At 47.4% G+C, this 23,519-nt stretch overlaps 1 protein-coding gene and 1 long non-coding RNA gene across 2 annotated transcripts in view; one reads left to right on the top strand and one right to left on the bottom strand.

Annotated features, from left to right (window-relative positions):
- The window catches only part of ITGB5 (integrin subunit beta 5), a 111,872-nt gene that overhangs the window by 58,227 nt on the left and 30,126 nt on the right, over positions 1-23,519 (top strand). The window contains exons 6-10 of the mRNA XM_020899515.2: positions 5,309-5,470; positions 6,934-7,029; positions 8,988-9,077; positions 15,833-15,967; positions 22,915-23,344. Coding sequence (XP_020755174.2) covers positions 5,309-5,470; positions 6,934-7,029; positions 8,988-9,077; positions 15,833-15,967; positions 22,915-23,344 — 913 coding nt within the window. The remainder of the gene's footprint in view (positions 1-5,308; positions 5,471-6,933; positions 7,030-8,987; positions 9,078-15,832; positions 15,968-22,914; positions 23,345-23,519) is intronic.
- Positions 18,158-21,875, bottom strand: LOC110140865 (uncharacterized). The gene is made up of 3 exons (XR_011487227.1): positions 21,714-21,875; positions 21,206-21,354; positions 18,158-18,979 (listed from the first exon to the last, which is right to left on the bottom strand). It is a non-coding gene; the product is annotated as an uncharacterized lncRNA (long non-coding RNA).

Raw genomic sequence — 23,519 nt, 5'->3', positions numbered from 1 at the left:
TCGAACACGACTGAGCAACTGAACTGACGCTTTTATTTCTCATAGGTCAATCCTTTGGAGTGAAATGGTTGGGTCATATGGAAGATGTTTAACTTTTAAAGAAACTGTCAAACTGTTTTCCAGAGTACATGTATCACTTTGCATTCCTATGGGCAGTGTATGTTGGTTACATTTTCTCCCTCAGCATTTGATATGGCCAGTCTTTTTAATATTTAACCATTAGGTGTGTGGTAGGATATCAGTGGTTTTAATTAATAGAAAGCTTTTAAACTTCCTGGTTTGCAATTCTTCACTGTACCTATGGCAACTGTGGAGCCTCATACATTAAGCAGTAAAAGGAGAAGAGATGTAAAAGTTATTACTAGTCTGAGTAATAACCATCGATCCTTTTTTAAGTCCATCATATGTACCAAATACTTGTTAACCTAGCATCCATCCTGCAAAATAGGATTATTTTCATTTTACAGATGAAGAAACTGAGGCTTAGAGAGATGACATGACTGACTTAGGGTCTCAAAAAGCAAAGACTCAGCTTTGTCTGTGCCAACACTCTCATACGCTGGCTCCCGTGCCACACTCAATTTTGTATTAATAGTTATACACTTTCCCAATACTGCTCTCTGCCATCAATGTGGGTACAAAGCTTAAGCCTTCAAAATAGTCCAGGCAGACAGTGGGAAAGTTATTTCTAAGATTGTAAATTCTCTTTGGAGTCAGTACTTGTATAATCTCCAAGCCCCAAAGCCTGGGTGAATGAATAAGCATGTCATTCTCCACAGCCTGACCTCTTGGCTAAGTTTGTTAACATCACTTACACAGTAAGAGTCCACTTCAGAGAAGACAGAATTAATATCATTGTGCTACACTACTCTTCATTTGTGGAACTATTTCTGTTTCAGATGCAATCTTCCAGTTCAGCAAACATTTATCTTGGATCCAACAGTCATTAATTGAGAGCCTACCATGTACTTTGAATTATTTCAATTATCACACTCCCTCCCCTCTCCCTATGTGATTGGATAGTTCAGCTTTGTGTGTAGAGGCAGATCGTCTGAAACTGACTTCTGTGGTCCTTACTGGTTCAGTGACCTTGGGTTGGTGACTTAATGTCTGTGAACACCAATGTCCTCATCTGCAAGATGACAGTATGTTACCTCCTTCATAAAGGTTGCGGTGAAGATGGGATGGAACAGTGGAGATGATCAATAAACTTTAAGTATTATTATTCCTTCTTACTAACATGAAAAAACTTAGAGATGTTAAATAATGTGGTCAGATCTACACAGGTAATTGGGTGATGGCAAAAATCTCCCGTGCCCACCTTCAAGCTCACGCATTTCACATTATTCTGTCTGCTTGTTACTCTCCTGTAGGTTTCTACATGCCACTTGAGAAGCTGGCGTAGAAGAAAAGGAGGCAAATGACAGCCAACATTCAAAGCCTAGCCTTTTAAAGTAGCATTTGCTTATTAAAGATAGATTGAGGAAAAAATGGGAAAGAAGATATTGCCTCTAAACTCAACCCCAGTGATATTATGCTGTATTTTGTTTCAGTCTCTTTTCTTTTTAATAGAAAGTGATGCTTCTTATGTGGTTTGCAATCACACTGTAATTACAGTACTGTATTCTTTTTCACTGTTATAAATGTTTACAATAATTTCATACTTTTTATGAACATAATTTCTAACGTCGGTGAGGAGAGATCTCAGTTGACTTAACTGTTCCCAAATAGTAGGGTATTCACCTCTTTCCCGTTTTGTCACTCTTAGTAAGAATACTGCTATGTGTGTTTCAGAATACTTCTTGCAGATAGTCTCCCAAAGGAGAGTCAGTGAGTCGAAAAACTTCTTTTAAGGGTTTTTTCAAGTCAGGTGTATTGAAGGATAATTTACATAGAGTAAAATTTATCCTTTTTTTTTCATTTATTAAAATTTACCCTTTTGTATGTATAAAGTCTTAAAGCCACCCTCACAATTAAGACACAGATGAAGGAAAAAAATGGACAAAAAAAGAGATGTAGATGAGTTCTTTCACCTCAGAAAGTTTTCTGGTGTCTGTTGTTGACTCCTCTCTTTGCCCTCAGTCTTTGGCCACCACCGATCTGTTTTCTGTCCCTATGTATTTGTCTTTCCATCAATGTCTTCTGAATGAAGTTAGGCAGTGAGTTGCCTTTTGAGTCAGGCTTTTTCGACTTAAATCTAGAGTTTTGGAGATTCATCTGAGTTGTGTGTATCTGCACTTTGTCCCTTATTATTGCGATGGAATAGTATTCCATCATAGAGATGTATGACAGTATATCTATGTATTCACCGCTTGATGGACATTTGGATTGTTTCTAAATTTTGGTGATCATGAATAGCTGCTATATAAATATTTGCACAGTAGTTCTTATGTGAGCAAAAGTTTTCATTCCTCTTGGATAAATACCAAGGAGTGAGATTGCTGAATTGATGGTCAATGTGTATTTAACTTTATAGGAATATGCCAAACTGTTTTCCAAAGTTGCCAGAACATTTTGTATTCTCACTAGCAGTTTATGAGAGTTCTAGTTGTTCCGCATTCTTTCCAGCATTTGGTATCTTTAAGGCTCTTTTTTTGCTATTGGCATAGCTATCCAGTGGCATCTCATTGTGAATTTAACGTTCACTTCCTTAATGGCTAATGATGTTGAGGGTCCTTTTGTGTGCTTATTTCCATCCATATCTCTTCTTTGGTAAAATGTCTGTTCAAGTCTCTATTTTTAAAAATTCAGTTGTTTGTGTTGTTATCAACCTACGAGAGTGCTTTGTACATTCTGAATACAAGTCCTTTATCAGATTTTTATTTCTTGCCAAACATTTTCTCCCAATCATGCCTTGTCATTTCATTTTCTCAATGGTAACTTTCAAAGAGAAGATGGTTTTAATTTTTGTGAATTCCAACTCATCAGATTTTTATCCTGTGAATCAGTTAAGAAATCTTGCTTATACCAACATTACAAACCAAGATTATAAAGCTTTTTCTCCTTCGTTTCCTTTGGACGTATTATAGTTTTAGGTCTATGACCCTATTTGAGTTCATTTTTGTATATAATGAGAGGTATGGGTTAAGTTTCATTTTTTTAACATATGGATGTCTAATTATTCCATTAAATTGACCATATGTGTGTGGGTCTATTTCAGGTCTCTGTTGTGTTCCACTGGTCTGTGTATCTGTCCTTTTGTCAGTACCACACTGTCTTAATTACTGTAGCTGTATAGTAAGTTTTGGCCTTATCAAATGAACCCACAACTTTGTTGTTGTTTTTCAAAATTGTTTGAGTTTTCATTGTTGAGTTCCCATAGATGCCAGTTATTAGCCCTCCTAACATATTCTGTCTTGCCACCAAGGGGACCCACTCCTCTCCACTTCTAATCCCTTAAATTGGTTTTGTCACAACTTAGAATTTCATTGCTGTAAAGGACATGGCAACCCACTCCAGTGTTCTTGCCTGGAGAATGCCAGGGACGGTGGAGCCTGGTGGACTGCCATCTATGGGGTCGCACAGAGTCGGCACGACTGAAGCGACTTAGCAGCAGCAGCAGCAAGGGACATTCTAGGTTTCTTCCTCAGGGTTTTGAAAATGTGCCTGGCCTCCTCATTGTGCCTTTACTGGGCTTCCTGGTAGCTCAGACAATTAAGAATCTGCCTGCAAGGGAGGAGCCCTGGGTTTGATCTCTGGGTTGGGAAGATTCCCAAGAGAAGGGAATGGCAATCCACTCCCATTATTCTTACCTGGAGAATTCCATGGACAGAGGAGACTCTGTCTCTGTACTGGCCTTCTTATTGTGCCTTTACTAGAGCCTAGGACACCTCCCCATCCCCAGCTTCTGCCTTCCCCGTCATGTAGGCTTCCTAGGAGGGTCCTCCTCACCTTTAGCTCAGTTTATGTTTCCTCTGCCCTAGGAAGCTTTTCTTGCCTCCTCCCCCAGTTTCTGTTGAGAGGCTATTTACCTTCTTTAGCACACTTATCCAGATGCATTGAAGTTGTGTTTCTGCTTGACTGCAAGCTTTTTGAGGTCCAGAACAGATGATTTCATAGACCCAGTGCCTTCCATGGAGCCTGCGCGAGGTCGGAGGTTGGTAATTGTCTGTTGGCCAAATGTTGAGCATCTGGGAAACCGATTCCCCAAAGGTGGATACCTTGCTCACAGCTGGTATCCTGGCTTTCCGTCCTCACTGGCTTCCTTTCAAAACACCTTTTCTTCCTTGTGTTACTCTGACTTTTTGTGACTTATTTCCATGCTACTTTTGGAGTGAATGAGAAAATATCATAGCTCTTAAAGGCTGTTTTGTCCATCATTTTGGTGATAAGAAAGGATGATACCCTCACCCCCTCATCTGCCGTAAGATGATAGCTTTTAACTTGTGAAATCTGTGAATCCAGTCTCTTATTTCAGTGTCAGGTGTCCATGTGCAGATAACTCAGCAGTGTTTAAACCCTTCCTCTGTTCATCCTGCTACCCATGTATTTTCTTTTACTACTGGTATGAAAGCACCCCAATCCCAGGTTTTGTTGCCCTGTATCATGATCTAGCTGCTCCTAATAGTAATGATTAGGAGTGATTTGTGTATTGTCAGGGCTACAGTGGTTAAAGATTTAAAATAAGAGTCCTTCCCTGACAGTATAGCCTATATTGAGCCATGCCTCTGTCTGAAGAGTGGACATATTCCATACAGTGAAGCAGTTAAAGGGAGAAGAAAGCTTATCTGATTGACCTTAATCACTGGAGTAGTTCAATTAATGATTGAAGTGGTTTACATCTACCAGAAAGATGGCAGATTTTACCAGATTCTCCAAAGACAGATCATCTGTTGGTCATTTAGGCACTCTGTTCTGAGTGATTTGTGTCTTAATTGGGGGACTGAAGTGGTCACTTGCTGGTCATCTTAGACCTTGGCAGCCAGCCGAATATGTTGGAGGGTGGGGAGGTTGGGTTAGGCTAACGGCTGTCCTCTGGAAGGAATACTATGGGAGACTCAAAGGACAGGCCTCCAGGAGGAGTGGCCATCAGGTAGAGAGTGGGAGCAGTGAGGGCAGCCTGCAGCGAGGGGTTCCAGGCACAGGTGGGCCCCAAGATGGGGATTCAGCTCTGCCCCTCGGCTTCCCCCATCAGCTGGCTCTCTGCAATCCCCCAGTGCTTGCAGAGTGATCCCCAGCTATGCACACAGAGGATCACCTCTGATCCGCACCACAACCCTTGAAAAGGGCCAGTGCCCTGTCTGATGCCCCAGGGCAGGCTTGGGCAGCAGCTAGGAAGCCTTTAAACCTGTCAACCTCTGTCCCTCAGGAGAAGATCGGCTGGCGAAAGGATGCACTGCACTTGCTGGTGTTCACCACGGACGACGTGCCCCACATCGCACTGGACGGAAAGCTAGGGGGCCTGGTGCAGCCGCACGATGGCCAGTGCCACCTGAATGAGGCCAACGAGTATACGGCATCCAACCAGATGGTGAGGGCCGGACCCCCGGCACTGCCCTTGTGAATCTGCCTGTGGTCTGAGGCCTCACCCAGCCTTGACCACCTTCCTCTGGACCTCTGCTCACTGACTTCCCCATCCTTTCTTGGGAATGGGTTTCTATTCCATCTCCTCCAACTGGGCTTCCAGAACTCCTGCTCATCATTACCTTAGAGTGTTTCTCAAGGATTTCTATAGCCGGTTCATCTTTCTGCTGTTATGCATCCACATGGGGAATGTTTAGTTAAAGGAAGAGGTGGATAAGACAGGATAGATGTCAAAGGGAAGAGGCGATTTTACACAAGAGAGAGGACTGTGTTCCCGCAGAGGAAAAAAAACTGGGACAGAAGTTATGGGGCAAGACCAGCAAAGACAAGACTTCCTGGGTTTCCTGCCTGAGTTCCATCAGTGTTGGGGGTAGGTGGCAGGTGTCCTGTACTGGGTGAGAAGCCCCAAGGACTTGCCCGGGAATCTGTCACTGTGGTTGTGCAGTTAAGTAGAATTTATGCAGAATTTCAAACATAAAATAGGCCAGTAAGTGAACTTCTACCTACATATCACCCAGACCCCAAAATTAAGATGTTTTTCACACTTGCTATAAACAGTTTGTTTTTTCTTCCCAGACATCTTCTTCCTTCCCAAATGTGCTTTCCAGAGTGCATTGGTAGAGTGGTTGACTAGAGAGAAATTCTTTCTAAATCTTGCTGGACTAACCCATTTTCTCCAGTTTCAAGAGGCGGTCAAGAATAATGGAGTCCAGAGAAAGAACTCCCAATTATACTACCTGATAACTGTAGAACCTCACTGATGAGGACTCTGGACCCATTATCGGCCCTTAAAATCCTTCAGGACTTTGTTAAGCTGCCTTGCAGCATCCTTCAGGGAGCATCTTCCCTCCCTCCCTCCTCTCTACCCTTTCCCATGCCACAGCCCAACTTGTCCAAATGTCAGCAGCCTTTTCTGCCCATTCTGAGCTGTGAGAGGACTGAGCAGAACCTATACAGGACATTGGCAGGCCCAACACTGGGCATGGGAAAAGGAAAATAGGGCGAGGAGATCAGGAAGAAAGTCTTGGAGGAGAGAGGACAAACAGGTGCTGATGGTAGGATGTGGTCACTGCTCTTTTGCTGGCTTCCCCACTCTGTCGCATTTCTGCAGAAGGGATGGAAACACGAGCCAAGTGTGGGAGACCTCCACTCATCACTTCTCCATTCTGGGTTGAGAGGGGCAGGAGGAGTGAGTCTAGTTTGGTGGGTGCCAGAGGGTCCTTTCCTGGAGAGTCTTCCCTACACAGCTTCTCAGTAAGGAGCTGCCCAGGGGGTAGCTATTAAGGGGCTGCTAGGGGAAGATGCTTATTATCTGCATGGGTGATGAGCTGCTGAGTGCACGTTGGAGCCAGGTGCTAGTGTCTCTACTTGCAAGAAATGTTACAGCCTTGACTTTTGCCTTGGCCCTAGGACTATCCATCCCTTGCGTTGCTTGGAGAGAAATTGGCAGAGAACAATATCAACCTCATCTTTGCAGTGACGAAAAACCACTATATGCTCTATAAGGTACACTTGGAAGGGAGTGAGGGAGGCTGGTGGCCTGAATCTGGGGGCCCTGCTGACTCAGAGATGAATGGGAGAATGGAATGTGGGGCCAGGTGTAGTGTGGGGTGGCTGTGTGAGGAGTGTTAACAGCTCTGCTCTGTGTGGGCAGAGATCCAAAGGAGGGTGGAATATAGTTCTGTCCTGATCTAGTGGAAAATGATAGTGTTAAGGAAGCTCTTAAGCATTCATATAGCAGAGCATACCAAGTGAGTTAAACATATGGTTTCTAATTTGATAATGAGGGAAACAGTATCAATTCCTGTTTTTCAGATGATGAAATGGAAACACCCAGGGAGTAGGGAAGGAAGATATAAAAGGAAAATGTGCAGAGAGAAAACTAGGTATCTAGTCAGGCTACATCCAGAGTTTGTATGCCTTCCTGCAGAGTATGGGGGACCAGTGGCTTAGTCTGGGGCAGGAATTTCCAAAGAAAGCAGTAAGTGTCTTGAGTGCACAGAGCGGTCTGTATGAGTCTGTTACTAGACTTTCCCCAGTCATCCCATGGGCCACCACTGTACTCCCCCCTCATGAATATGCTCCTCCCTGCGAACACGGGGAAGTTGCCTTTCACTAGAACTCTCCTGCAGGCTGCTCCCTGAGTGTTCATGTGAGCTGGGTGTGAAGCCCAACTCACCTCTGACATCCTTTGAAATGAGAGGTCATGAGAAGTTCATCCCCACCTCTAGAACAGTCACCCCAGTCCCCTCTCTCTGCTGCTCTTAAATATCCACAAGAGAACCTTTGTCCGAAGGTGTGTTTTCCACTGCGCCTGCCTGAGATTATCATTGATAAAATGCCATTTACATCTTCTTAAGTTCTTATCTTCTTTTAGCTTGAATCAATTTTAGATGAAAACAAGGAGATTTTTTTTTTTTGTCTTTGATAGTGAAGATAGCAGGATAGGACATGGCCATTTACAGGGACCATTTTTAGAGAGGTGGTTGCGTGGATGTACTCCAGATGCTTCAGGAGGGAGAAGACCCACCTTGGTTTAGGCCAGCATTGCTCAGAACCAAGCACGCCTCACTGAGGGGGGAGGCATGTCCAGTCCAAGGCAGCCTGAGGGTGGCGGGTATTTCTAGATGTTTCTGTCACTTTAGCAAGTGACATACACAGGCCTTGGTACCTGTGAAAGAAGAAAGGCAGCCATGTCAAGGCCGCCTACTTTGCCAAGGACTTCACCCAGAGATACCAGACCTCCTTGGAAGGCACCATCCCCATTCAGTTCCCTCCTAAGAAGAGACTGTCTTGGGGACCATTGGCAGAGTTTCCTCTTTCACTCTTCCTGGACTGGTTGAGGGCATTTTTGAACGGAAACTTGGGAATACCTTCGTAGTCTAGAAGAGAGGACAAGAACATTGAGAATATGTTGATTCTGGTGGTGGTGGTGGTTTAGTCACTAGGTCGTGTCCAACTCTTGCAAACCCATGGACTGTAGTCTGCCAGGCTCTTCTGGCAGGCAAGAATACTGGAGTGGGTTGCCATTTCCTACTCTAGGGGCTGTTCCTGACCCAGAGATCAAACCTGCATCTCTTGCATTGCAGGAGGATTCTTTACCACTGAGCCACCAGGACTCCCTATATTGACACTAGAGAGTGGAATTTCAGAGCATTTTCCATTACATGCCAGAGAGGAGGGGTCTCCAGGAAGCAGCCTGACATTACACTTTAGGAACAGATCTTGTCAGACCCTTCTTATTCAGACCTTGAGGAACCAAGATCCCACAGCTGCTGCGACAACTCCATTCCCTTGTGCTGATTTCTGCCTCGACTTGTGGCATCTCTGAGTTTGGTGCCAGTGAGTGGCAAAAGCAGTGCTGAGGGCCCTGACCATTCTAGCTCAGTAGGGCAGTGTTCACTGTTTGACAGGATGCAAAGGCAAAATGGGCTCATTTCTTTTCTTTTTTTTTTTTCCCCAAGAATTTTACAGCCCTGATACCTGGAACAACTGTGGAGATTTTACACGGAGACTCCAAAAATATACTTCAACTGATTATCAATGCATACAACGTAAGTCACCGATTTCTTCTCCCACCTTCACCCCCACCCCCACCCTCTCCCCCTGAGGCTCCAGGAGCTGGTGCAGACTCGGGTCAGAAGGGCACCATTGTGCTGGGGTACTTGGTTCTGTGTCTTGTCTCCTGCCTCTTGAGTTTGGCGCCTTCCTCCTTCATTTGGATTCGGGGTAGAGAAGGCATCCTGCCTGTGCATCTGTCTCCCCTCAGCCCTGCCACCTTGACTCACATTGTAAGCGGATCCCAGTGAAGCAGCAAATGGCTCAGTAAGTCTCTGGCTGGTGGCCCTTGGATGTGCTTGGGTTCTGACTTTTTGGTAGCCCTGGTCCCCATTAGGGCACCACATCTGGGTGGTGGGTACAGGTGCTCTTTACCCATCCAGTTGCCTGGGCCATCCTGCCACTGTATTCCTGTGGCAAGAAGTGAGAAGCAGGGCACACTGCTCACCTCCCAGCAGGACTGAAATTCCCCAGGCTCCTGGAGCTCCACATTGAGCTGCAGACTAACATGGGTCAGAAGAATCCAAGAAGAGTCACCAGTAGGACTTTTGCCTCCTTGCTTAGGCTCTAATTGTATTGAGGTCCTTTTTGAGGGAGGCTGCGGGGCTGTTAAATACTGTGCTATTGTAACTCCATTAGCCTGGCTCTGCTGTAGTAATAAGTACAGTGCCTTAGGACATGGTTTAGGGGGTCACTGCTGCATCCCAAGCCAGTCATCTGCGATTCCCAAACCTCTCTCCTTCCGACGCCCTCCCTCCATTCCTAACACCCAAGAAGTGTTTGATGCAGAACTCCTCTCCTCGGGAAAATGTCAATCCCCGATTCTTGTGCTGGCACGTATATGCCCCTCCCTGTGAAGCCTCCAGCGCCCACCCAGCCCCTCATGAGGCCTGGTGGTTCCCGAGTCAGAATTCAGAGTGCATCTGCCTGTTAAAAACAAAGTTCTACATAGAGTAAATGTAGTTTAGCTGGCTCTATCATGTAGAATAGACCTGTGGGCTAACCTGGGAATATAATCAACTGTGCTGGCATGACATGGTATTAGAAAAACCATCTTACTTTCCCACGAATGATTTACAAATGCACATTTGGAGCTCTGTCTTTCCAGCTGAATTTGTTTCCTACTGTGGTAGCCTTATTTTGCATCACAAAATGCTGCTGTGCTAGACCAGGGGCTATAGTAATACCCCTGGTTACAGAGGGCCAGGAGCGTAGGGTGCCAGCCCTCTCCTGATCTGCTGAAGGCGGTGAGTGGGTGGCAGTGAGGAGTTGGGGCAGGTTTTCCCTCTTCCCCCTACCTATCCCCCAGTTCTGTGCAGCTAAGGGTCCTCTTTCTCTCATACATACTCTGATCCTCATTCTTGGAACTTCCTGTTGAGAGAAACTGGACTTCCTTCTCCTTTCCTAACTCACCCCTCTCACACTAACATCCTCTTTTCTGATCTCTGACCTTAAATCTTCATCGTGACCAGTGGCCAGCACAGAGCCCAGTGAGACCGGGTTTCCAGGTTAGCTACGCTTTGTGGTTTTCAGATTCCTGCAGTGCGTGGAGGTGTAATGTAGTAAGGGAGTCTGAGCAGGGTGTGTGTGAGGGAGGGGCCAGGCCTGCCCCATGTCACCACTGACCCAAGGGCCCCCCTCCCTGTGATACCCAGGGTCTCAAGCTCTGGACACAAACAGGGGAGGTCAGAGTGAGAGCCAGAGACCTGCCCTGGACTGATTGCTCAGTCAGCTCCTGAGTTCTGACATCCTGGGTAGCTGGCAGCCAGGGCTCCAGGGCTCCCCTGGAAGCGTTTCCTGTCCAAGGCCCAGACCCTCTGCTCCTCATGGGTCTAATAAAGAAGGGCATCATGACACCCTGTTCTGTAGAACTAGCAGCTGGTGCTCACCAGAGCTGGGAAAAGCGCTATGCTCAGTCAGTGCTCTGTTTGGCTGAGCAGTCTGCACATCCACAACCATGTGCGGGTCCAGTGCAGACCAGATGCATGGAGCCTTGGTAGTGGATCCCCAGGCAGAATCTCGTAGACGCTCAGAGCTGTTCTCCCTCTGAGGCACAGTGCAATGACCTGAGCAGGACTCAGGACAGATGAATTTGCTTTCTTAATGGAAACCCAGGGGCGTGGGTTAGGCAGAGGTCTGGAGGGGAGCAGGGAGCCCTCTCTGTGGCTGAGGATTCGGGAACTGGCAGAGTAAAGATCTATTCCAGGCAGAGGCTACATTTGGAACCCAGAGTGAGCCCCCGAGGACCTCTATGGATCCAGGACTATAGCTGCACCCTGAGTTAGATTGGTGTGTCTATAAGGAAACATGTTAGGAAACCAGACTCTGTGACTCCAGAGTGCATGCGTGAAACCCGCCCTTTAAAATGGGCATTTCTAAAAAATAAATAAATAAATAAAATGGGCATTTCTGGAATACGATCCAAAGTAGCTATTCAAATTCAGTGGAAAATGAAAACAGCTTTCTTGAGAAGTAATTAATAAACTGTAATTTATAATGCACTGTACAGATTTAAAGTGCATGCTTTGATAAGGTTTTGACACTTGTACACACCTATAAAATCATCGCCACAGTGAACGTGTCTGTCACCCTAAAAAGTTGGGACCCTTGGTCACTCCCTACTTCTGCTCTTTCCTTCAGTGGAAATTTTAAAGGAATACATTAAATATAGAAATGTGAAACAGCAAGGTATTCAGAGCAAAGTGTAGTTGGTGGAAGCTGTGTTGGGGGCACATTGGTGCTCCGTGTCCATTAACACCTGATTCATTGGCTGCGGTCCTTTCTGGTAAGGACTGGGCCTCAGCCGCCCACACGTCTCCTGGATTTGAGCCTGCATGGGCCCGTGTGTTTGTGTGTACTTTGGCCTGTGGTAGGGGCTCTGGTTATCCTTTCACCTGCTTCTCTACCCGGTTAGGGTCAGGGCACGGCTCCAACCGGACTGTTTGCGTTCCTCGGCGTCACCTTCCCGCCTCCGCACTTCGTGGTGGATTTCCTGTGAGTCACACAAGGCGTGACTAAGCGTGGTGTGGACTCGTGCCTCCCCCGGCGCTGGCACACCATCGGCGGGGACATCCTGAAGGGGCTGCAGTGGAGCACGCAGGGCAGACGAAGTGGCGTGCCTCGAGGCTGGGGAGGGAGCGAGCAGAAAGGGCGTGTCTAATGGAACGGCTCGTAGAACCCAGTCTGTTGTTCTCAGCTTTCATGGTGGCAAGTCTGCACCTCTGGGCTTTGATTTCTACGTTTTTTCTTGCTATGCCAGATTCCTCCTTGTGAGGGATCCCCGGTGTGGAGCTTTGCTGTACAGTGGGTTTCCTTCCAGAGCTCGGAGGTAGGGCACTGGGTACACATATGTGCGTACACACGACACCAGCATTGTGTCACATAGACAAAGGAAGGGTTGAACTCGGAGAGAAATTCTGGGGCTCCCTTTCCAGGATGAGCAAGAACAGGGTGTGCTGGACACCACTAGAGCTGCATGTGGAGGCTGGCTCAGGCCTCCTTGCTGAGCACATGTTTCTCTTTTCGCTGTTGCCATACAGTCTGCTCTTCCCGCTCCACAGCTGGCCTGCCTTAAAACGATTGCAGATGTCACCTAGCCTGGATATTTAACAGCCTTTAAACTTCTTGATGTTGTCTACTTGTTCTAGGGTGTGAGGGATAAGGAATCATATTCAGAGGCAAATTTGGGAGGAGTTCATTGAATTTCAGGAGTGACAGATAACATTTTCATGCATCACAACTGCATTGGCTGTGGCTTTGATTTTCTACTGTATCCTGTACCCCAGCCACTTATTCCTTCCTTCATTTATTCAACAGACAGAGACAGCTTAATGTGTGGCAGGCATCATGCTACCCCCTGGGGATAAAACTGAACAGAACATAGTGCTACCCTCCAGAAACTCATAATCTTTGAGGGGAGACTGAGTCAACCAGGGTACGTCCTAAGCATCTACACTCCCCAAGGTCAGAGCCAGTTTCCAGTTAAGAAGTGTATGGCCTGGTAACTGCAGAGAGCACTGCAGGGGGACCCAGAAGGCCTGGTTCTGATCCTGCCTGCCCCTGCCAGCTAAGTGGCCTCACTTCCCACTTTCATAAAATGGGAAGTTTGAACTGAATAATCTCCACAATTCCTATCCTCACTAACATCTTAAAGTGTTTCTCATTCCAGAGACAGCATGGGGATCGAGAATAATACACACTGTGGATCTAAACACAAAGCTTAGGGGTCTCATGGCCAGAGTAGGACATAAGATTCCATGTCCATCTGCTACAATTACTGATGCATCGACTAGGAGTTCAGTCCTTAGTGTCCCCTTCCTCCTCCAAATTCCCTGTTAATGCTTCCAGGCGGTAGCTTCCGCAGATCTTGATGGCAGGTGCTGATGCTTCTTCCCAATGTCTTGTTTGTGAGCCATGGGGCCTTCACATTTCATGAGACTAAGCCTAAGAAATTTAAATAGCTCAGTCTACCTAGCCCTTTAATGATAAACTGCTTTGCCTCATCCTCACACTTACTCACAATTAAAATAGACAATTTTAATTTACCTCATCTTCCAAAAACTTTCTTCTACTAAGCCCAAGCTGCCTAGCATAGCTGTTGTTAAAAATATCCATCTTTTCCTCCATCCACCCATTCAATAAAAGTTTATGTCCAGTCCTAGAGAGAAATATTCTATGGTCCTTGGAATTCACAGCTCAGTGGGGAGAACAGATTTGTTAAACAAACAACAACAAAAAAAAACCACATTCAGCAGGGCTTCCCTGGTGGCTTGGCAGTAAAGAATCCACCTTCAATGCAGGAAGTGAAGGTTCAATCCCTGGGTCAGGAAGATTCCCTGGAGAAGGAAATGGCAAGCCACTCCAGCATTCTTGCCTGGGAAACCCAATGGACAGAGGAGCCTGACAGGCTACAGTCCATGGGGTTGCAGAGCAGGACACAGCTGAGCAACTGAACAACAGATCCCGTTCAAGCAGGAGAGCTGTGTGTCCTGAGTGGCACTCTCGCAGTCCCCTGCCAGTGAAGGCTGGCACTACCAAGAGAAGAGGAAGTGGATTTAAGAGAGAATATTTTTAGAGTTGTAGAAGCACTTAGACAATTTGTGGCAAAGGGAGAGACTTATTTTTTGCAGAGATTGTTTTCAATAAGCTGTTAATGTGTTGGGAAAACTGCATATTTAACTAATGCAAGTTTAACACTACATGCTCAGCAGGAAAAAAAAAAAAAAAAGATAAGCAGCCCTAGGAGAGGAAGAAGCACTTCTGCCTTCCTCTGCCCAAAGTCTGTTGCCCAGAGCGCACCTGAGAAGGGAGGTGGGGGGCTGAAGGGCCGTCAGTTGATCTGGGGAGGGAGATCCATGTGTCTCTTGGAATGTGTGCACAATCTGCTATTCTGAGTGTATTTAGTGAATAAAAAAATCCCTTTGTAAGGTGTACCTTAACTACAAGTCAGTTACTTCATTTGGCCTCTGTCTCCAAAGTATATCCTCCTCAGAGATTTTCAGTGGCAATTTTTTAAACTTGGAGATACACAGAAGATTGTGTAGACTTTTCACAAACTAAATACACCGTGAGTATTGAGCCACCTAGGCCAAAATGGAATATTACTATTATAGCCTCCAGAACTCCTATGTCCTCTTCTATTACTATCCCCTAGGGGATAGTATAAATAAGCAGAATCATAGTTTGTATGCTGTGCACATCTGGTTTCTTTAGGACTGTGTGATGTTTATGAGATTCATCTGTGTGGCAACAGGTAGTCATGTTTCATTCATTGTTGTACTGTATGGTATTCTACATGAGCACACTGTAATTTGGAAAAAAATTCTGTTCTATTGATAAGAATTTGGTTAGTTCCAGTTTCTAGCTGTTTCAGACAGTATTGCTGTGAACATTCTTGTATGTGTCTGCTGGTCAGTACACATCTCTGTTGGATATGGTTCTGATGTGAATTGCTTGTCTAAGGTTGACCTAAGCTTAGTACGTACCAGCTAATGTTTTTCTTGAGGGTTGTACCAGTTCACACTCCCACCAGCAGGGTTTGAGAGCCCCAGTTGCCCCAACTCCTTTCAAACATTTGGTGTTTTTAGTCTTTGATCTTTTCTATTTTGATGGATAATTTTAACTTGATTTTGGTTTCATCTTTTGTCTTGAGGACATAATCCACACATAAGATGCTATTCTCTCAGAAAGTAGTTGAGAGCTCATGAATGTGGACCTCATCTGATGGGGGATGGCTGTGATGGTGAGCAGTAGAGGGTGGGTTCCGGGGAAAAGTGCCTGCTGAGCTGTTGGGAAAGAATGATAAAGAGCTGGTCAGGGGAGGAAAGAGAGGAGCAGTTGAGCAAAGGACCATTACCCCAGGCCTGTGCAAGGCCCATTGTCTAGAGAGCACATGGCAAGATATGAAGAGCTCCATGTCTGAAGCTGAGGGTGGAGATGAGAGATGCTCTGCAGAGATGAACAGAGACAGCTCATCACCCTTGGAAGCAGATGAGGTTATCATGCGGCAGATGGGCCACTAGCACTTCTCTGAGCTCACAGAGGGAGACCTTAGGCCCAGCCTAGTAAGATGGTGTGTGGGTGTGGAGAGGAGGAAAGGGATGGGGGAGGAGCAGTGAACCTAACCTACTGGCTCTAGCCTTGGCTTGAGACCCCAGAGTCAGAGGAAGCCATGTGGGCATCAGAGAACCAGTGTGGAGAGCGTCTCAGCTGTAGCCTTGACTGAGTGGTTCCGGCTTCTCTCTCTGTTCAGAGCATCCGGTCTAAAGTGGAACTGTCGGTCTGGGATCAGCCTGAGGATCTTAATCTCGTCTTTACTGCTACCTGCCAGGATGGTGTATCCTACCCTGGTCAGAGGAAGTGCGAGGGCCTGAAGATCGGGGACACGGTAAGTTCTCACCTCCTCATGTGCTTGGGCTTGTTAACATTGGTCATCATGCTTTGGCCTCTGATAACTTTTGTGACTTATTAGAGGCCTTTGGGAGTTTGTGTTCTGTCTTCCAACTCAGCCTTCTCTGTGCTGTGCCTTCAAGATGCAGGTGGACTTTTAAAAACTCCAGTCAGTACACAACCCTCAGTACATTGGCTTCCTCAAGTTGACATGGTACCTTTGGTGCCTTTAACTTTTTATTATTATCTTTGTTTGACAGGGATGAAATTGGGTGGGGGAGTGTAAGTGGAAACCTAAAAGCCCCGGCCTTCATTCCTAGTCTCTTGGAGCTTGCTCTGTGCCTTGGATAGTCTGGTCTTCACTTTCCCCTTTTGTAAAATATGAAGAAAACCATTTACCTCTTCTGATCTGATCAGATGAAATGGATAACTTTGTCACAATGGTGGGAGCATGGGTTGCCTTATCTGGATTTAAGTGGATATAATTAAACAGTGGGGAAGAAATATCGCATATGAAGATGTGTTCCAAGCTAAGGACTTGAGGGAGAGAGGAGGATGTACATACAGGTGATGAGAACAAAGGTGAAACACTGGCTCATAGGCAGGCAGAGTGGTGATGGAGAGCCAGCCATACTTCTAGAGATTTCTGCCAGAAACACCAGACAGACTGTGAGATGCATTCTTTGCGTTATTGTCACTTTCATTGCTCAGAAAATGGGAAGGCAGTGAGGGTAAGTTCTCTTCTGTAATGAATCTGATTGGACCCAGAAAAATTATAGGGATCTTAAAGATATATGACTATATTCTGTGCTTTCATGAGCGCTAATGATGGCCACAGTGGAGATTAGCAGACATACCCTGGACTCCAGGGAAACACCCATGCTCAGAAAGACATGGTTGTGGTCACACAGTTGCTTACACTGCAGTGTGGTCTTTTGGAGTTTCCTCATGTCCTGTAATTGATTCTGTTCCTTCTTCACCTTCCCAACTGCTCTTCACCCACTTTACAACCCACAGGCATCCATTCCAAATCTTACAGGGGTGTCTCACCCCAGCATAGGGACCGTTCAGAATGTGGTATGAAAGTTGAGAAAGTGAAGGACTCTAATGACCAGATAACAAATCTTTTTCTAACTCAGGTTTTTTCCCCAGGTGTCTTTTTGCTCTTAAAAAAAGGAGAGGTGGAGATTGGCCTAATCAAGTTGTTAGATAAATAATCATTAAAAAATTTCAATAATTAATTATGCATTTTAGCTCAGAACATACTCATAGAATAAGGTGATGTTACTGTGACAGACTCCTATTCCCATCTTCCTATTGACGTTAATAAATTTTGGAGAGAGTAGTTTAATCTATCCAAATTAAAAATAGGAGTAGAATCAATGCTGATCCCTATCTTATTTAGTAATGTCATATTTTTAATATACATGGACTATTTGGGTGGGGAAAACCCCATCTTATTAAAGTTGCACATCCAATAAAATTTATTTTTTAATACTAGTCATTTTGTGATATATTTATGTTGTTTTGATCAGTTGCAATGAATAGTCAATCCAGACGGTGTTTTTAAATACAAAAGCCTTATAGTCACTGAGTTTAAAGAGGCAATTATGAAATATAGGAGGCAGAACTAACCAGAAAAAATACATGTAAGTGGATTCTATAGATCTGTGGTAGATGGGATGTTTAGTGCAGTGTGTTAAGAAAGCTAAAGAAGGATGCGTGAAAAACACCCAAAGAACTCTTTACTTGGAAAAATAGGTACCATGAAACTGAGGCGGCGAAGATATACAACACATACCAGATGCCTCAGTTTCAAGATGTCTCTTGACAATTTCTAATGACATCCTAATACAAAGACAGGTAACACAGGTTGGCAATAGCATAGCTGGGCAGATGCATAGCTGAGTAAACCTGCTTTCTAAGAGTGTTGATGACATCAGCTGGAGGAAGACTTGACTGAAGTTCCCACTGTCTCCTATCTGTTCATGTTTACTACTGGCTTGAGATTAACTAGTGGGAGAACAGCTTATCAAAGGTGGGAAGGTCACAAAGCTGGAGAAAATAGATTACTTATAAAGCAGGAAAACCAAGATTTAAGAACATTTTTCAAAATGAAGTGGGGTCGAAATCACACACAGAGCACAGAGCAGCGGCCACTCACCAATCATAACTGGACCGGGTGCTGCTGGCCAGGCCACCAGAGGTGAGCTCCTTGAGGGCCCTGGAGGCAGCGGAGGACAGAACCCAGGGCAAAATGGAAAGGTGGGGTCCTTGTTCAGAAATAACTTCAGATAGCAGAGCATTAAACCTAAACGTGGGTTATTCTGAGTGGGGTCCACCATGCTGATGTGGCAGGGGAACTGGAGGCCTCCCCTCAGCCCCCTTTTTGCTGAAGGAACCCCAAGGAAGAAGGGCCCCTCATCACAGGGGCCGCTATTTCAGCTCAGAGTTTTCCAGACATAGAAGAAGGTTTGGGAGGCCCCATTAGTGGTGAGTCCATGAGGGTATTGCCCTTTTGCAGGTGGGAAGCAGCTGAGGGGAGTGGGCTGGGGATAGAGGGGAGGGTGGCAGGGACAGAGGCAGGATTGGGCCGACTATTAGGACGAACGTTCCAATATGGTGTCTGGCTGTTATTCAGTAGGTGTTTTCTCTTCCTTAGCACCATAAATTGGGAGGATTGTGGACAAGTCAGGAAATGGTGAGGCAGTAGGCAGGGGTACAGGGCACAACGGAAAGGTGCTGAGTCTCAACTGGAGAAGAGGGATTAGGGAGTGCAGACGGGCTATCACTACATCAAGTGCGTCTCAGGGCCTGGCCTGTGGATAAGGACATGGCCCATGGGTTGAGGGGAGCCATGGGACAGCTGGGTTCGAGTGGCTTCTGTTTGGGTCTCACCTCTGTAACCAGAATTTCCTGCAGAGGTGGAGTGGTCAGGCAGCAGCTCCATGGTTCCTTCCAACCAGAGGCTGTGGTTCCCTGACTGTCCTGTGTTCTCTGGGTAAGGGATCTGTTCAGAAAAGAAGCAGGTGGTAGGGTTGTTGTTATTCAGTTGCTAAGTTGTGTCCGACTCTTTGCCACCCCATGGACTGCAGCTCACCAGTCTTCCCTGTCCTTCACTGTCTCCCGGAGTTTGCTCAAACTCATGTCCATTGAGTTATGGACATGAGTCAGTGGTGCTGTCCAACCATCTCATCCTCTGTCACTGCCTTCTCCTCCTGCCCTCAATCTTTCCCAGCATCAGGGTCTTTTCCAGTGAGTCAGCTCTTCATATCAGGTGGCCAAAGTATTGGAGCTTCAGCATCAGTCTTTCCAATGAATAGTCAGGGTTGATTTCCTCTAGGAGGTGTAGGGGGTGAGGGACAAAGGTTGTCCTCAGAGAAATAATCCTTAAATGAAATCTTGAAGTCCCAAATCCAGTGATTTCCATTTTTTCCTCCCAATACCAACCAAGGCTGACTGAGTGGGCCTGGCTGCTGGAAGTCGGTTTTCTCATGAAGTGGCTTTGACACATCAGTATGCAAGTGGCCTGCTGTGCGGCCAGCACTGAGGCCTGGTACAAAGGCCCCTGTGAGCCCCGTCATAGGCTTCCCACGGCATCCCCTCTACTGTCCCCTCCCCTGGGGCTCTCCACCTCATGTCGGTGCCCATTGTCTCAGTGAGCTGCTAGTAGCCTTGGCATCTGCACAGCCTGGATTTGGTGGGTCTGGGTGGGGGTTGGGCAGCCCTTGGGAAAGGATGAATCAGGCCAACAGCCACAAGGGGGGAACCAGGAGCATCTCAATGAGGTTCCGATAACAAGGCTGGGTAGGGGAAGGGCTGCTGTGCCCGCAACCATCCTCTGGAACCTCAGAGTGGGAAATGGAAAGTCTCCACAACTGGGGGGCCTTCACTGTCAGTCCACAGTGGTCGGAGAAGAGAAGCCTCATTCCAGCCACCTGACAGGCTCTCTGGATTCTTTCCTGATCCCTCAGGGAAATGGACTCTGAGGGGAGGGGTGGCAGAACAGATTAACTCTCTGTTCCCAGCGTGCTTTTTATAGCATTCCTGTGCCCAGCAGGACCTGAAGCTTGGTGGCTGAAACTGAGCCATTCTCTGGTTATCAAGTAGCCAGTCAGACATTAGGCCACATGGGGCCCGACAGTGAGGTCCTTGGTTAGACCAGAGCTTGGCTGAGGAAGGCCAGCAAGACCTGCTGAGAAGCCAGGCTTTCCTGTTCCTCCAGCTAGGCAGCCTGGGCAGACAGCATGGGTGAGCATTTCTGGTTCCTGAGTGGTTGGCTGCCAGCACTCATTGAGGGCCTTCGCCTTTCCACTTCCTCCTGGTAAGTCCCAGGAGATTTAATCCCCTCTCTTGCTACTTAATTCCATGATGCAGGCAAGTTTTCCTGGGGGAAGGTTATGCTCACAGATGGACACTACCCACAGTCTTGCAATAAGTAAATGCCTTGGACTCTTGGTCCAGGCTATTTCTTTGTAAGTTTTTTCATTTCTGACCCCCAGCTGCCTTTGCAGGGAGCAGAGCTTTCCATTTACCAAGTCCAGCAAAGTTGTTCCCCTGGGAAGCACTAGGCTTCTCTCTGAGCCTCAGAGAGAGAGATGTTCACCTCCACATTCTTGATGCCCTTGGCACCTTCTTCTTCCCTGTCCTTCCATCTGCAGACTCAGCTCACCCCCAGCCCAAGGCTGGAAGGTTTAAAGAAACCTCTGGTCACAACTTTGGGGGTCCCCACCTATGGTCCCTATGTGAGCTGGGCCTCTCCCTCTGTACACAGCTCTGGACACTGGACGTCTGCCTCATTCTCTCCTTCTCGGAGGTGATGTGCCAAGGTCCAGCACCACCCCTCCCCAGCTGTGTGACCAGCACTAAGCCCCTTAGCCCACCCACCAACCCCGCTTTCTCTCTGGTAAATGAGGATGCCTCCTCCTGGGGTGTGTAGATGAGATGCTCATGAAATACCAAGCACGGTGCCTCGTGCATGTAGTGTTCAGCAGCTGGTACTGTGAGGCAGATTGCGGTGTCCTGGGTGGGTCCCCATCTTACTTCCTTATCTCAAGAGCCCCCACTGTACCTGAGTGCCTTGGAGCTTAGTCTTGAATTTGCTTTCGTCAATCTTTCCCTTTGCCCTCTCCCGCTGCCCACGTGGAATTGGGGGTGGGCCAGTCCCAACTCTCTGCAGCTGGCTTGGTCCTCCCAGCTTCCTGACCCTGGCTCGGGGTCATTGTCCTCAACTCACCTATCCGACGGCATGACATCCCTTCCCGAGTGCTGACCCCTGCTGTCTAGTTGCCAGCAGGACCCTCTCCAGGATCTGGGGAGCTGGGTCTCCTGCTCAGTCTCACAGACTCCCACTCCCACATGAGGGGTCCCTGGGTGTCACAAAATCTGAGGGGAGGCCTTTTAGAATTAGTAATGATCCCAAAGTAAAAGGGATCCATACAACGTTTAGAAAAAAATATTTTGAGAGTTTTCCAAAAATATATCTAAAGCGTAACCAGTAAAGCAGGTTATTGATGACTTTTTAAAGAAATCAGTTCTGTTCCAGCCCAGATAGTAGAATTAACACTAACAGTAGCTAAAAGTGGTTCCTAACTTGTTTTGAGCTTCCAGAATGTTCTGAGGAGCCTTTTGAAAAAGAAAGACATCTGGGCCAAGCGGTGGGTCAGTTTCTGGAGTGGGCCCAGGGCTCTGTCCGTTTAGGGGAGAAGGACTCAGGGTATTGTCTGGTCAGGTGTGCCAGCTACCTGTCTGGAGATTTCTACAGCTCCATGTATGGAGGGCAGTGCTAGATGATTCTCACCACACAGTGTGGGAGGGGAAGTGGTGGCATGCTTGACTTTCTGGGAGAATCACAGTGAGCAGTGTCTTTCCTTTCCTCACTTCCCAGCCGTGTGGGCAGCTCACAGGCACCTTTCCTCCATTGTGATCTGCCATCGAGGTCCACCTTCCTGTTTCCATGGCAACTCATAAGCAGCTCAGGAGTTGGCAACATGCTTTGTTTAATAAGAAAAAGTCTGTCCACATGTATCCCTGGTGACTCAGATGGTAAAGAATCTGCCTGCAATGCAGGAGACCTGGTTTTGATCCCTGGGTCGGAAAGATTCCCTGGAGAAGAGAATGGCAACCCACTCCAGTATTCTTGCCTGGAGAATCCCTGTGGACAGAGGAGCATGGTGGGCTACAGTCCATGGGGTCACAAAGAGTTGGACATGACTGAGCAACTAACCTTCTCACTTCTTTCACTTAAATACAACCTCAGGGCCGTGGGCTGGTTGTGAAGGACATGGTTGTGGGCACCACGCAGAGAGAAACCAGGACGAAAGGAGGCTCAGGTGTGTCTGTGAGGAGACAGATAAGCTGGGAGGGACCCAGGGGTCCTCTCTCCCTTCTCCAGCAGGGGAGGAGGCACCTCTGCAGAAGAGGAGGCAGCCGCCAGGGCTGCTTGACCCCAGTACCCCACATGCTCAGGGAGCCTGTCTAGCGTGGCACAGACAAGGTGCCTGGTAAATTGTTGAATGTTTTGTTGACTTCCAAAATGGAGATGGGGAGAGGATAGGAGAGAAGTGAAAAGAAAGGGGAGAAAGAGAACCATGTAACCTTGAGTGAATCTTCCTACCTTCCTGTGGAAGCGTTTTTCCTCCAGGGTGTGAGGATTCAAAGAGATAATGAACATTAACGGACCAAGCACGATGCCTGTCAGATGCTGGTGCCTGAACACGCCCTTCCTGGGTTAAGGGAAGGGCTTGCTGACTTGCGGCCTCATCCTCCTTGGCTGGCTGGAGTGGCCTCCCTGCCTGTGGGCAGGGGCCAGATTTGGTCCCAGCCCTGCACTGAGGGCCTTGGAGGAACTGTGCTCGGGACCCTGGGTAATGGTCAGGCCAGTACAGGGAGCAGGAGGCCCAGTCGCGCCACGGCCGCAATATCCCCTCTCTTTCTTCTGCCCAGGCGTCCTTTGAGGTGTCGGTGGAGGCCCGGAGCTGCCCTGGCAAACACGCGCAGCACATGTTCACCCTGCGGCCCGTGGGCTTCCGGGACAGCCTGGAGGTGGGGGTCACCTACAACTGCAGGTGCGGCTGCAGCGCCGGGCTGGAACCCGACAGCCCCAGGTGCAGCAGCAACGGGACTTACGTCTGCGGCCTGTGTGAGTGCAACCCCGGCTTCCTGGGTACCAGGTGTGAGTGCCAGGAAGGAGAGAGCCAGAGCGGGTACCAGAACCTGTGCCGGGAGGCGGAGGGCAAGCCGCTGTGCAGCGGGCGCGGCCAGTGCAGCTGCAACCAGTGCTCCTGCTTCGAGAGCGAGTTTGGCAAGATCTACGGGCCCTTCTGCGAGTGTGATAACTTCTCCTGCGCCAGGAACAAAGGAGTCCTCTGCTCAGGTAGGTGCATCCACAAGCACTGTTACTCTGAGCCAAAGCAGGCCTTTTACTGATTGCCATGGTGCTGCTGGGAGCAAGCGAGGGCCACCCTTGGGGGTGGCACCAGCATGGCGAATACAAAAACAAGAGACAGCGCTGCTGCGTTGTCTCAGGGACTCTCAGGGTTGGCGGGGTC

Source organism: Odocoileus virginianus, chromosome 4 (genome assembly GCF_023699985.2).
Source record: "Odocoileus virginianus isolate 20LAN1187 ecotype Illinois chromosome 4, Ovbor_1.2, whole genome shotgun sequence".
Classification (NCBI taxonomy): domain Eukaryota; kingdom Metazoa; phylum Chordata; class Mammalia; order Artiodactyla; family Cervidae; genus Odocoileus; species Odocoileus virginianus.
The sequence above is the reverse complement of the archived record's forward strand: the minus strand, read 5'-3'. Positions and strand labels throughout refer to the sequence as shown.